The 15,253-nt window shown below is 40.0% G+C and overlaps 1 protein-coding gene across 3 annotated transcripts in view; it reads left to right on the top strand.

Moving 5' to 3' along the window:
- The window catches only part of setbp1 (SET binding protein 1), a 247,590-nt gene that overhangs the window by 176,845 nt on the left and 55,492 nt on the right, over positions 1 to 15,253 (top strand). For all 3 annotated transcript variants that reach the window (XM_033031302.1, XM_033031292.1, XM_033031284.1), the window contains exon 3: positions 262 to 3,808. In XM_033031302.1, the coding sequence (XP_032887193.1) occupies positions 262 to 3,808 (3,547 nt within the window). The remainder of the gene's footprint in view (positions 1 to 261; positions 3,809 to 15,253) is intronic.

Below are 15,253 nucleotides of genomic sequence, written 5' to 3'. Positions count from 1 at the left end.
GTTGTGTTGCATCTTGCCACAATGGTTACATTATTAATTAAATATAAGTGTGCATTGTACAACATGACCAACACCAGAAGGTGAATATAAGGTTAAAATCCATTGAGCCTGGATGATGTAAGCTTCAGAAATGTTGGTCTTTTGGTGATGCCTGAGTTTTAAACTTATCCTGCACTCAATCCCAGTGTGCCATTATAATTCTATGTAATTCATCTCAAGCATGGGTGAAATTTACTGAAAGATTGTTTTTACTTCCAACAGGGTCAACCAAGGTCTCACAAGCAACCAGAAGTGCGATTCAGTGAAATTCCCTCAAGGGTGCAACATGACTTCATTGCTGACGGTGTGAAACCAAAGTACCAGGAGAGACTTAATCAGGTCCAGCTTGAATGGTCGTCATCTTCTGGAATCTCCCCTACTTTTCAGAGTAATATAACAGATGTTGATGCTGAAAGGGAAGTAGCAAACACTGTTAATACAAGTTCCATTTCAGATCAATTTTGTGACCTTTCAAATGCACAAATGAACAAGCGTATTACTGGCTGTACTTGGAATCAGTTCATAAAGGGCAATGCTGGGTTGTCCATTGTTAATGCTAACCGGCTGGTGAGTCCTAAATTATCCACTAGTCACCAAGAGCCCACGGTTACGCATACTAAATCAGTGGACAAAAACAAAGAGTCCACCGAGCAAAAACGTGGGAGTGGGTCAGGAAAATCCAGCAAAAGAGACACCAGATGCTCTAAAAACCAGCTAGTAGACGGCTCTGTTGAATGGGACAAAAATAGCCAGAAGGGACCAGAGTTAGAATTTCATGGGACAGCAAAAGGTAAGAAGGACATTTTAGCAGGTCATGTTGCAAACACCGAGCCACCATCAAGAGCATCTCCCACCAGGCCCAATGCAGTGAGCATTCAAGAAAAGGATTCAGCTTCTGTAATGATTAGAATCCCGCTAAAGACACAGGCATCACTGTTTGCTCGCAGCAGAACAAGAAAAGGAAGGTTATCAAAAACAATCTTGGATAATAGACTTCAGCCAGAACCCATATTTGCTGAATCAAATATTAAAAATGCTATAGGTAGCAATTTTCCCAATGGTGTAGACACTATAAGTAACAGCAGGAGCCAGTTCAGTAGCAAGATCATTAAGCAGCAAAATAGGAGTGCAGAGATTGAACTGAGTCAAACCAATCTACCAGTGGGAAGAGCCTGTGAATTAACTGACCTCTCAAACAGTGGCAGTAGGGTGAGAAAGCCGACTGCAATATTGGCATCACCCGTTTTCATCGATCCCACCAAAAGCAGAAGAGGGCCCACCGAGATGAAACATTCAAAATATGCAACTAAAACCAGCACTATTTCTGCCAAATGTAAAACTTTGAGTCTTCTGAAGGAAAACTGTGTCTTGCATGAAAAAAGCACAGTAATGGAGCCTCCGTCGGCCTATCCTATAACCCCAGCTAGTCCGTTGTATTCTAACACAGATAGTCTCACAGTCATTACTCCAGTGAAGAAGAAAAGGGGAAGACCAAAGAAGCAGCCTTTACTTACAGTGGAGACAATACACGAAGGAACTGCCACAAGTCCAGTAAGCCCCATCTGTTGTGAATCTCCCAATGGCAGTAAGAAAAAGAAAAAAAGAAAAAGCCCTGGTAAACTGATACCAATAGATGCTGTCACCTTAGAGTCTAATCAAATGTCATTTCCCAAAAAGGATGGGAAAATAAATGTCCTGGATAAGAAAACAATCAAAACTATCAATAAAATGAAAACGATGAAACGGAAGACTATTTTGAATCAAATTCTGTCTTATTCTAATAATACAGTAGTGAAAAAGAAAGTACCGTCCTGTAGTACTGCTTCAGCAATCTCATCTGCCCTAGAGACCAAGTTAGGAAAACAGATCAATGTTAGCAAGAGAGGGACTATTTATATCGGCAAAAAAAGAGGAAGAAAACCAAAAGCGATGGGACAACCGCAGCAAATTGGAAACAAAAGTGCTGAGAAATATTCAAAGCCGATTTCTGCCCATTCAGAAACTCCAACCGTGCCTTTTGGTTCACAGCTGACTAGAGCAATGTCACCAACCGCTGCACAACCATCACCTCCCCAGGCAGTAGGGCCTGTAGGAAACCTCAGCCCGGTCAGCAGTGAAACCAACTTATCTGAGTCAAAGGCAATGCCAAACCTTCAGCCAATTAGTGCACTTCCTACAAAAATCCCCAAAAGCTTGCATGCTAGCACTTGGAAGTTGTCTCCACCAAGGCTTCTGGCAAATTCTCCTTCTCATTTATATGAGGCAGCTTCTTTGAAGGAGGTTACGCTGTCACCTATCAGCGAATCTCACAGTGAGGAAACAATACCTAGTGATAGTGGAATTGGAACAGATAATAACAGCACTTCTGACCAAGCAGAGAAGAGTTCAGAATCACGCCGCAAATACTCCTTTGACTTTTGTACACTTGATCCCTCGGAAGGTGCAATTGTAGATCCTGGTGCAAAAGGAAAACACAGTCACAGGCAGAAACACTTGCTTGTAGATGATTATCACATTCATGAAAGCATGAAGAAGCAGAAACATAGACGGAAGAGAAAAAGCTTGCAGATGCACAGCAGAGATGATCTGCAATTCATAGCGGACCTGGAAGAACTAACTGCAAAGTTCCAAGTATTTCGTATCTCTCACAGAAGCTACACCTTGTATCCTGATAACCCATATCCCAGTATTTTCAGGGTCAATTTTGATCACTATTATCCTGTGCCATATATTCATTATGATCCATTACACTATCTACGCCGGACAGCTGATCTTAAGTCTAAGAAAAGACGTGGCAGACCTCCCAAAGCCCAAGAGACTATGACAAAGGTGCCTTTCTTACAGGGTTTTGGTTACCCATTACCCAGCGGGAGTTACTATGCACCCTATGGCATGCCTTATACGTCGATGCCTATTGCGACAGGTATGATGAACCTTGGGTATTATGGGCAATATTCAGCTCCTTTTTACTTGTCTCATGCACTTGGGTCATCAGCTCCCTTCATGAGGCCAACAATGCCTCCACCCCAGTATCATGCCAGCTCCCACTTAAAAATGCCAGCCACTGCCAAACATAAGGTAAAACATGCCATGCATTTGCAGCCTTCACTAGGGTTGGATTTAAACACCATGCAGCCTTCTTTAACATCACAAAGAGGTGATGGTGGTGGTGCAGGAATGCCCAGCAGCCGAATTCATAAACGCAAGCATAAGCACAAGCATAAACATCGAGATGACCGGCTCATGGGGTCACCGGAAGACTTGGGTGAGATTTTTGGGCACAAGTCAGATTTTGCTAAAGCTTTAGTCCATCAGAACCTAGAAAGCTGTGACAAAGATCTTTCACTGGGTGCTGACAAAGGAAAACATAAAGAGAAACTGAGACAGCAGCTTATTGAACCAATGCACACAGGACAAAAAGTTTCAAAAAACATCTTTGATATAGATACATCTTCAAAATTAGCATTTTCTGATTTACCACAATGGACAAGGACTACAGAAAAAAATGATTCCATCACTGAGTCTATTGACGCCTGTGTAAGAAGGTACACAAGCACTGAGACTCGAACAAGGCGGGATATCTCCATGGATCTTTATGGGGATCTGCACTCTGCAAGCAGTCTGGCTGAAAAGCGGGAAAGCGAATCAAATGGGAATAGAAAAAGGCACTTTGAGGGTTATGGATCTTATCGGGAGAAGAATGGACCTGTGCTAAGGACTAACAGAAAAGACTGGGGGCAAACTCTGTGCAGTACCCCTACAGCACCAGGTAAGGATATGGTTTATTAAAGTGTATAACACCTCTAAGGTAATATGTGATTAGAATTGTACCCTAACAAGCTCATATAGATTGGCTGTATATTCAATCATATTTCTGTTAATCTCTACAATACGATAGAACTTTATTTCCCAGGAGGGAAATTGGTCTGCCAACAGTCATAAAAACACAAAATATATAAAGCATGAAATTAAAGTGATGAGTAGAAAGGATTTGGGATGTGCAAAATTGGGGGGGGGGGGGGGGGGGGGGGGGGGGTCAGTCTATCTCACGACAGAAGCGGGAGGAGGTGTCCTGTTTGATAGCCACAGGGGAGAAGGATCTCCTGTGGTCTGTCCTTCATCTTGGATTGCTGTCTAGTCTGCTGTGCAAATTGCAATTACACATAAGGTTCGGAATTATGTTGTCTTCTCCGCATTTAATCAGGGTTTCCTTTGCCATTACAATTAATTTAGTAATTTTTCAGTTGAACTTTAATAATTAACCAGACCAAGTGCAAAACCCGTTGGATCTGCTCCCCCAACGCACCCGTTCCCTATCTGTAGCCCCCACGGGAAGAGTGGTCCTCTAACTCATACCGTTTCCGAACGTAAGATTCCAGCACTCCCCTTGCCTCCCTCAGCAGTGCTTTTAAAAAAAATTCCAATTGCACTTGTCCTGCGTGTTTCAATAGCAATTCTCCCTCCCCCTGCTAATCGAGCCATTGTGACGTCATCAGTTGAAGATGGTCGGTTTGAAATTCAAGGTATTTTGATTTTTTTAAACTGTAATCAGTAATAAGTCGAGAAATAAAGCATAAAACGTTCAGTGAAAGTGGTCTCTGCCTAGAGGGGAAAAATGTGAATCAGAATTTGAAAAAATCTTGTGAAAGTTGGCATTTTTAAAGTTTTAATCGCGAATAACATGTCAAATATAGGATGAAATCTTCACTGAGGCTGATCACTGCTAGCAGAGCCATTGAGACGTCATCACTTGTAGCTGGTGGTTTTAATTTCAAAGTCTTTTGATTTTTTTAGACATTTAATCAGTAATGAGTCGAGAAATAAAGCATAAAATGTTCAGATAAGGTGATCCCGGCCACGACGGGAAAAATGTCACTCGGAATATGTCAAAATGTTATCGTCACCGCGTAGTGTTTTTGCGAAGATGTAAAGACAACCACATATACACACACATATATACACGTACAAGATCAGACTTTTAATAAGTATATGATGATAAAATTGCTACCCTATCACAGCTAACTTCACCAGTCAATGTCATGTCCAATGGTTTGGGTCACTTTTCTTATGCTTCAGTGTAAGCATTGAAAATAATGAGATTTTTAGGGCAGGCAAAAAATTTGCAGGAATGGTGTAAGATGTGCCTGAACCTTTCAGTAAGATGCAAGTTGCTCACATGTGGTATTTGAAATATGATGTAGATCTGTTATACGTAGTTTTGTAGCTTGGCAGAGCAATGAAGCCTTCTCAACGTTGCACACTCAAACATCGTAAGTGCTGCAAATTTACTTCATGCTTTACAGGATGTAGGAACTTGGAGTATGTTGATTGAGAGGAATTCTACTGAATTCCATAAGGAGAAAAATTGTTTTATGGTCAATATTACGTTGTAAATCACTATATTTCATAACTCCTTTGAGAGGTTCAGAGGTGCAAAACAGACTGAACAAAGCTTGCAGAAAATTAGCCACATTTTCTGCAGTAATTCCAAACCCCATAACATTTGGATTTTGTAAGACTTTTCAATGAAATGTAAAGGAACATATGAATTCTTAATCATCAATAAATATTGCAACTGGAGTGTTTGTTGTATTTGAAAACACATTTGACACATTTATAAATTTATAATTTTTAATAAGATTATCAGCTATTCAATTTTAATCTGTGGCAGGTTGTTAATTGCTTTCCTGTGGGTAAAGGAACAGGAAAACATGATATTTCAGGAAAATAATAATAAATTAAGGACTGGAAATGCACTGAAGTTTAAAATATTAGTGGAAACATAGGCACCAAATATTGGTAAATAGTTAGGATTAATAGTTTCTCAATCATTTCTGCTCGGGATCATATAGCTATGGGTTCCCAAACATCTTAAGGCGGGAACTGTCCTTAGAGATGGGAAATTTATAAAAAAATATGTAAGAAAGATGGGAGACTGAAACAAGAACATTTAAAATCATTTGCTTCAATATCTGTTGAGGAAAATTATTTGAATCTGTAGTAACATGGCGATGTGGAGAAATATGAACTGATTAGAAACCTCTTTTTTTAGACCAACCATGTGCACCAATTGTAATATGGAGAGTGGGCAGTATCCAAACCAAACATGGAAATAATTGTGAGTTCATTCATTATTGATGTCCAGGTGTCGTTTAGTGAGAGGGGTCAAATGTGGGTAAATGGGATTCGCCCACAATGCCAACTTAGTCGGTATGGACAAGGGGGGCTGAAAGGCCTGTTCCTATGCTGTGTGGCTCTATTTTTTCTGCATTATATTGCATCGTCCATGCTTGCTCACTTAACCTGTTGCATATGGTTGTGACATCTTTGTGCTTTCCCTGCCTGGCATTGGATACATTACACACAACTCCAACATTCAATTCAAACGATTCAATTCAATCGTCTGATTCGTAAATAGTTGAGGTAAAGCACTAATCCTTGCAGTTGCCCAGTGGTTACAGCCCATTAACCCAAACAGAATTGATATTTCTGGCCTGTGTGATGGGTAATATACAATCATGAAATAATTGGCTATTGCACTTTAATCATTGGCAATTTAAATCCAGCAAGACTGTTCTCCACTGAAAGGCCTCATGTCAAGTCGTGACAGAATAGAGGGGGAGATGTCCTGGCCACTGTCACTCGTTTGGTCCTGGATTTACAGCAGGCTCAGCTATGCCTAAGATTCACCTCAGTGTGAATGGCTGAATATCCTCGGTTGGAATTGGAATTCAGTCACAGCCAGCAATACTTTGATACTGTAAACTGCGTTTATGCATTCTATTGATTCTCTCAAGTGTTTGCTCAGTTAAATTTACTGCCAATCTTTTGCTGTAATTCTGCAATTCCAATCCACAGGTTAGAGGAAGAAGCTTTTACCATGTTACCATTCTTCCCAGCAACATGTTCAATCTCTTCCACTAACCTTGCGTTGCCTTTAACATTTATTCTTTTAGTCACAGTCTTCTTATGTTTTTCTTCCTTTAGTAGATGCATAATTATTGCAAATAATAGATTGTAACTTCAAATGTTAGCCATTGCTTATTTATCATCATATTTGTTAATATATCCAATCCATTTTAGCCTATTCAAGTACCAAGCCCTGAGTTTGTTTTGTTCAGGTTCAAAATCCTATGATAAATTTTCCACAGAAGTTTCATAATCAAAATGATTTAACTCTCTCTCTCGCTGCACAATTCCAATATTATGATAGGGCAGCATAGTTGCCTCGTGATTAACGCTGCTGCCTCGCAGCTCCAGCAACCCAGGTTCCATCCTGATCCTGGATGCAGTCGGTATTGAGTTTGCATGTTCTCCCTGTGTACGCATGGGTTTCTTCACAAACCCTGGTTTCCTGTTAGCTGATGTGCTATTTGATATCTTATAATAGGCCATTGGCCCCTAGATTTAGTGGGTGTCAAGAGAATGGATGGAAATAGCAGCAACCGTACATAGTGTATGTGGAGGGGGATAATTCAGCATTGGTGTGCTTAGATTGAATGGCTACCTGCCCTCCAAAGACTGGCTGCAAGCAAACTGCACGTGAGGCAATTGCACCAGCACCAAGACCTGTGGCATTTATTGTCCATCAGGTTGTATATCCACCTGGATCTGACCCCTCATCCATCATATCAAGCTGAAGATGAATCTGGTTCATCACATTACGATTCAAATATCAAACTGGATTAGTTAGAAGGCAAGGAACAATCAAATCTTGACCAGATCTGGGTTTGTCTTTATGTGCTTCTGGCTACTCATCCCAAGAGTTCTGCTCCTTGATCCATGCAGAGCTTTTTTTTTGCCAAACTGAAACTTCATATCTCCATTTCTCTTCATTGATGCTGACTGTTCTTCCAGCAGTTTGTTTTTGCTCAAGACTCCAGCATCTGCAGCCTCTTGTGTTTCCTTCTCCCTTCTCCCCTCTCTTCTCAGGCTGCTCTCCAGCTCCTCCCTTTATTCACCTTGCTCTTTGCTTTTGTAGCATCAGTGTTTTAAGTGTTGCCATCAGTGCTTCCAAAGCTTTGACAGTGGAACGCGCAGTTGCCAGTTACGAAGGAAAAGGAAAGTGATGATGCTTAATATGAATTCATGAAGCTGGAATTGCAGCAGTGCAGATATTAAGCATCACAATTACTGGAGAAAATAAGCGATATGGATGGAGCAGTGCATAGAGATTGGACTCACTGGGAATTATAAATTATATCTCTAAAAATTACTTAGGCAAGGCAGTCTTCATTGGACCATTCATAAATGATAGCATGCTACTGTAGTTTAATAGTTCAATTAAATCTGTGATTAACTTTGTTACATTTTTAAAATTTATGATTAATGGTAATTCATTTTTTAATTTTCTGACAGCCCTTAGCATGATAGAGAATGTGCAAAGAGAGTTTCAGTATGTTCCAGCATGTGATTTAGTGTATGATTAAACACTATTATTATATGATCACTCGTGTGATTGATAGTATAGCTAAAAGGGAGAGAAAACCAGGAGGAACAGTAAGGCTGAAAAAACATTTGGGGATAGAATTGTGTAAAATCATAGATGGATTTAGAGACAGGTGCAGGATTTTGAAATAGATTTCCTAGCATTTGGGACTCAGTTAATGTCAAGAACTAGATGAAGTGAGCAAGAGATATGGGATAACAATGACATTTTTGATAAGTTAGTGTTGGTGTAATGCGGAAGGAAGGGTTAATTTCACTAATTGCACATCCTTTCTTCAATTTGGCTCTTTTAAATAAACCATCAGAGAAATTGGAGTTATATAATTTTATTTGTTTCTTACAACTCCCAAATTGTTGACACTTATTGGAAAGGAAAACTAAAAATTTAAAGATGAAAAACAGTTTATTGGTCTGGTGGCTCAAGCATCTCTCCAACCACATTACTATTCGCTTGGACATGGTTGTTACATAGTAACATTTTCCTGTCATCAAATTGTTACCACTGTTGACATTCAAAAATGAAATCTGCCACAGTTTGGAAAACCCTTCAAAACTCAGGAGTGAAACAACGGCAACTAACAGTTAATGACCACTTAATGGCCACTTGATAACTGTCTGTGTCATCCCCAGACAATGAATATCAGAGTTTGTAAGGGAAAAGAATTGTTAGCTTGTGAAAGAGTTGAGCCGTCAACACTGGTGTTTTTCTTAGAAGATTAATCTCGTCCACCTTGTCATAGGATTATCAGTGTGATAAGCAGGTGATCTCTGACACCTATAGTAATTAAACTAATTGGTTTGATCAAATAGCAGACAGGGTGGCACAGTGGTAGAATTGCTGCCTTACAGCGCTTGCAGCACCGGAGACCTGGATTCGATTCCGACTAAGGGCACTCTCTGTACGGAGTTTATACTTTCTCCCCTTGAACGCGTTGGTTTTCTCCGAGATCTTCGGTTTACTCACACACTCCAAAGACGTACAGGTTTGTAGATTAATTGGCTTGGTATGAATGTAAATTGTCCCTAGTGTGTGTGTAGGATAGTGTTTATGTGCTAGATCGCTGGTAGGTGCGGACTCGGAAGAGCCTGTTTCAGCGCTAAACTAAACTAAACAGAACATGTTAGTACATGTCACTTTGCAGTCAACATTCAATGAAAGCAGACGATCAAGTTCACTGAAAGACTTGTAATATTTGCTTATACATATATAATGCAATCAAGATGCAAGGCTAGTGCTACAATTTCCAATAGAAACAACAAAAATAAAGGAAGTTTTTTGCAACTGAATTGTGAAGAAGGTCAGAATTTTAACGTCATATTCATTGAGCAACTGCCATTCGGAACAGAGGTGCAGGACCGTTAAAAGTCAGTATCCAATTAAGAGCCTCATTCAGTTGTTTGCATCTGTAAAGAGTTAGCATCCTGCACTGACTGCTCCGAGTGGTGAGAGAAAAGAAGGCAGCCACTAGTGGAGTGGCCTGTTGGGAGTGACTGTGTTTGAGGTCTAGTGCCATGTGGAGGGTAAGTGTGAGGCTTTGGCATAGTGAAGGCAGGATTATGATATGGTTGGTTGGTGTTTTCTTTTCCTTCATAATTTTTTCTTGTCCTAGTGCAGTGCAGATGGCATTTAAGGCAGTGGTTGGTATGCTCCTTCTGTGGGATGTGGGAAGTCAGGGAGACTTCCAGTGTCTCTGAGGACTATATCCTGCAGATCCTTAGGAGTTAAAATGAGGTGGTCTTGCCTAGGGTACGGGAAGAAAGGTGATGGGTGACCACCAGGAGAGGCAGTAGGCAGAGAATGCTCCTGTCCCCTGTGGCAATACCTCTTGACAACTAGTATGTCCCTTTGGATACTGTTGAGGTGGGTGACTAGTCAGAGGAGTGTAGCAGTGGTCCGGTCTGTAGCATCGGGACTGGCAGGAGACAGCTCTTGCAGATAATATTAAGGAAAATCCAAATAAATGTTCTGTACATTAAGGGAAAGAGGATAACGAGAGAGAGAATAGGGCTCTCATAAATCTATGTGTGGAGCTGCAGGAGATGGGCAATGTCCTCAATGAGCATCTTTCCTCTGTTTTTACTGTGGAGGAAAACATGAAGGTTAGGGAACTTTGGACTGTCAATCGAGATGCCTTAAGGACATATTACACTCAAGGATGTCCTCGGACGTATGATGGTAGATAAATCACACGGGTCTGATCAGATATATACAAGGAAGCTGTGGGAAGTTAGAAAATAAATTATAGGAGTCCTAGCTGAGATGTCTGAATAATCAGTGGTGAGGTGCCAGATGACTGGAGAGTGGCTACTGTTGTGCCTCTATTTAAGAAGGGCTGCAAGGAAAAGACTGAGAACTGTAGACCAGTGAGCCTCATATTTGTGGTAGGTAATTTACTGGAGAGGATTCTGAGGGATAAGATTCATATGCATTTGGATATACAGGGGCTGTTTAGGGATAGTCAGCATGGTTTTGTACCTTGGAAGTCACGTCTGACAAATTTGATTGAGTTATCTGTAGAGGTAAGAAGAACGGATAATGAGGGCAGGGCCATAGATGTTGGCTCTACGGATTTCAGCAAGGCCTTTGGTAAGGTTCTGCATGGTAGGCTGCTCTCGACGATTAGATTACATTTGAGCTAGCAAACTGGATGCAGCATTGGCTTCACAGAAGGAAGCAGAGGGTGATAGAGGGAAGGTGTTTTTCAGACTGGAGACCTGTGATGAGTGTTGTGCCTCAGAGATCAGTGCTGGGCTCATTGCTGTTTGGGGTTTATATCAATAAATTAGATGAGAATATACAAGGCCTGATTAGTACATTTGCAGATGACACAAAAGTGGGTGGTATCGTATATAGCGAAGATGGTTATCTAAAATTATAGCAGGCTCTTGATCAGCTGGGCAAGTGGGCTAAGGAATGGCTAATGGAGTTTATTCCAGATACGTGCACGTTGTATTTTGGAAAATCAAATCAGGACAGGCCCTTCACAATGAATGGCATGGCCCTGGGGAGTATTGTAGAGCAGGGGGATCTAGAAGTAGAGATACATCTATGGCAGAACACAAATAATGTTGCATAGTGGCAATACCGTCGCTGAGTTCAGTACAGGAAATTCTATTACCACAGAGTTTTGCTCATAATTTTGTGACCTCTGTCTCATGCCTCAGGATTATACTGATTTTGTGTCAGCAAATCTGGGTATGTGGCTCTCTATCCCATCATCTAAGTATTTTGTAAATATGCTAATCAAGTACAATAGACAATAGGTGCAGGAGTAGGCCATTTGGCCCTTCGAGTCAGCACCGCCATTCAATGTGATCATGGCTGATCATCCACAATCAGTACCCCGTTCCTGCCTTCTCCCCATATCCCCTGACTCCACTATTTTTAAGAGCCCTATCTAGCTCTCTCTTGAAAGCATCCAGAGAACCTGCCTCCACCGCCCTCTGATGCAGAGAATTCCACAGACTCACCACTCTCTGTGAGAAAAAGTGTTTCATCGTCTCCGTTCTAAATGGCTTACTCCTTATTCTTAAACTGTGGCCCCTGGTTCTGGACTCCCCCAACATCGGGAACATGTTTCCTGCCTCTAATGTGTCCAAGCCCATAACAATCTTATATGTTTCAATGAGATCCCTCTCATCCTTCTAAACTCCAAAGTGTACAAGCCCAACTGCTCCATTCCCTCAACATATGACAGTCCCGCCATCCCGGGAATTAACCTTGTAAACCTACGCAGCACTCCCTCAATAGCAAGAATGTCCTTCCTCAAATTAGGGGACCAAAACTGCACACATAGTGTGGTCTCACTATGGCTCTGTACAACTGCAGAAGGGCCTCTTTGCTCCTATATTCGATTCCTCTTGTTATAAAGGCCAACATGCCATTCGCTTTTTTCACTGCCTGCTGTACCTGCATGCTTACTTACATAGACTGATGCACACGGACCCCCAGATCCCGCTGTCCATTAATTGTATTAATTAAGATGTATTAAATTGGCATGAATATATTCTGCCAATTTGTGTATTTGCCTAAAATGCTTACTCAACCAGGTTTTTACCAGGCATGGCCCACACTTTACAAATCCCAACTGAATATTTTGTTGAGTGAAAATCTGCAATAAAACAGAAAATGCAGGTTAACCTGTGCCAGTTAGGCAGCATCTGTGAAAAATGAAACAGAATTAGCATTTCAGGTCAATGACCTATCATCAGAAGAAATACACTCTGGTCAATAATAATTTCAAGATCTTCAAATATATTGCAATATTTTATGTCATGCATGAAAATGCCATTAAACTTAATTGCAGTGCATAAATATTAAGTGATTGCAATTTATAACGGGGCAAATGAAGTCCTGTAGCTTCTAATTCCCCTATCCTGTCAATCACTTCTATTTGTGTGGTTCTGTGCCCTTTGTGCATGGAAAGGAAATCAGAGCAAAATTGGCAATCATAAATTCTTCATTTGTAGATGATGGTTTTGAACAATTTCCTAGCCAGCCATATAAAACTGTCATGAATGTAGGCAGCACCACAGAGTCCATTTCCTGGTCCTTGCAATGCCACCTTAATTCATGGCACATTACTCAAATAGATGAGGAAAAGTTCAAAATCATCAATTACATTTGAAGCTTTTATATCTTTTTGCTGTAATAGACTTTAGCCTTTGGTTCAAAAGGAGAGTAATGTGCACAGAATATGTTCTTGCTGTGTAATACTGATTCAGAAATCTGTTTTCTTTTCCTTCAAACCAATTGTCAATATATTCAGCTTTGATCATAGGTAACCTCCAAACATGTTTTGTTGAGAAAACGCAGCCATAGTTCCCCATATTGAGTTCATCATTGCAACTAGTCAATGTCATAATGCCCTCTTCAAAAAAGCTCCTTCGGGGTCATCATTCATTGCAAATTTGCTTTAAAATGGAAATCTATTTACAAAAAAGACCCAGTTGATTGATTTATGTGTCAGCAATATTACCTCCAGCAAAAGTAAACTATTAATTAGAAGGGAAGATTAATAAAATTGGGTTTATTGTCATTGAGGGAATGTGAATCCTTGCAGCAATTTGGCTTACTCCGTTTGCAGTTTTGACCATGCAATTTGTTTTATTATGGCAAAGAATTTAAACATCAAAGGGCATAAAAACAAGAACAGAATTGTTTAGCATTAACATTGTTTTTGCCTTGGAGTAAAATACAGGACCTAGTACAGGTCATTTTGCAGAAATCTGACTGAGCATTTAATGAGCATTTCCTGGCAAATTTGCAATTACATTATTTCATGTTCAATTTTTTGCATTGGAGTTAGACCACGTTGTCCCATGAGATACTGCAGGATGTTATAACCTAGTTGGTACCCCACTAAATCCAATGTGAATAATTTATGGAAATATTTAGAAACACTACATGTTTTTATTCATGTAGCTGTAATACTCTGTATTTTGTAAAGGGCCTGTCCCACTTTAATGACCTAATTCACAACCTTTTTTACTCGTGGACATTTTTCATCAGGCTAGAAAAAACGCCCCGCCCTACTTGATGCCACGAGTACCTACGACGAGCATCACGGCCTGATACGACCTACCTACGACCTCGTGACGACCATGCTGCGAGTATGAGTCAAGGGCAAACTCGGCAGAGGTCGTGAATTAGGTCGTGAAAGTGGGACAGGCCCTTAAGTCACCTAGTGTAATAATGTAACAATGAGCATCAGTTACCAGAAGAAGACAAATAATTGTTAAGAATTTTGACTGAATTTCAATCTCAATGAAATCCATCCACAATGAGCCTTCAAATTGGCTATTGTTACACGAAACACCCATCAATTTAACATATAGTTAGTCCGAATTGGTATCCATGTGTTGCAAAAATAAAATGTTATCCTAATATTTAGAAAAACGTACAACAACAATTTTACTAAATCTTATTTAACTTTCACCACTGGAAATCTTATTAATGATATTCAGTGATTGGTTTGAGCTGAACGTCAACAGGAGTATTAATCACTTTTGTTACCCCTAATGAGCCTTCACAAAATGTATCAGAGGCTAATTAGAGTTAATGAATACTGACAGGGTAGGAAACTCATTTTTAAAGATAGCTGCATCCCATGAGGTTACCAATTCTTCATGTTTTCGTTAATTAACCTTCTTCATTAAATCTTTACATATTACGATCGTAATTAAAAGTTTTCAGCACTTTTATAAATTGTTCATTAAAGTGATTATTGTAGGGGTTTAAAGTTAGAAAATATATTGAGTTTTGAGAGAGGACCTCAACAAAACCTTTTACTTTTTCTCCTAAAGTTGAAGATCATATTTTAGCTTTATGTTAAGTGCTGAAGATTGACTTAATGCTACCAGTGTAACCTATTGATGAATGTACAATACCAGAAAATCTTGTTCCTATCAGATATTGTCACCAAATAGATGTTGCTTTAGTGATTTTTGATAGCATTTTATATGTCATACAATACGTCGCAAAATATCTTTCAAGTTGAACATTTAATCCAATACCTCTGCCGACATCGAGAAACTATAGCATTTTTATTAAAAAAGCATTCCTGGGACCATAACATTCCATCCTAATCCCACTGATCTCTCCTGTATTTACAAATGTCACTGGATTGGTGACTTTTGTCCATGGGATTGTTCTTATTGGAAAGCACGCAATTGTGATAATTTTGACATTTATGTACCTCTGCGCAAATTTCCATTGCTCTTATGAAAGGTAAACACAAAGACAAATTGATCAGATTAAATAAAC

Source organism: Amblyraja radiata, chromosome 1 (genome assembly GCF_010909765.2).
Source record: "Amblyraja radiata isolate CabotCenter1 chromosome 1, sAmbRad1.1.pri, whole genome shotgun sequence".
Classification (NCBI taxonomy): Eukaryota; Metazoa; Chordata; class Chondrichthyes; order Rajiformes; family Rajidae; genus Amblyraja; species Amblyraja radiata.
This window is presented reverse-complemented; position numbering and strand designations above follow the sequence as displayed.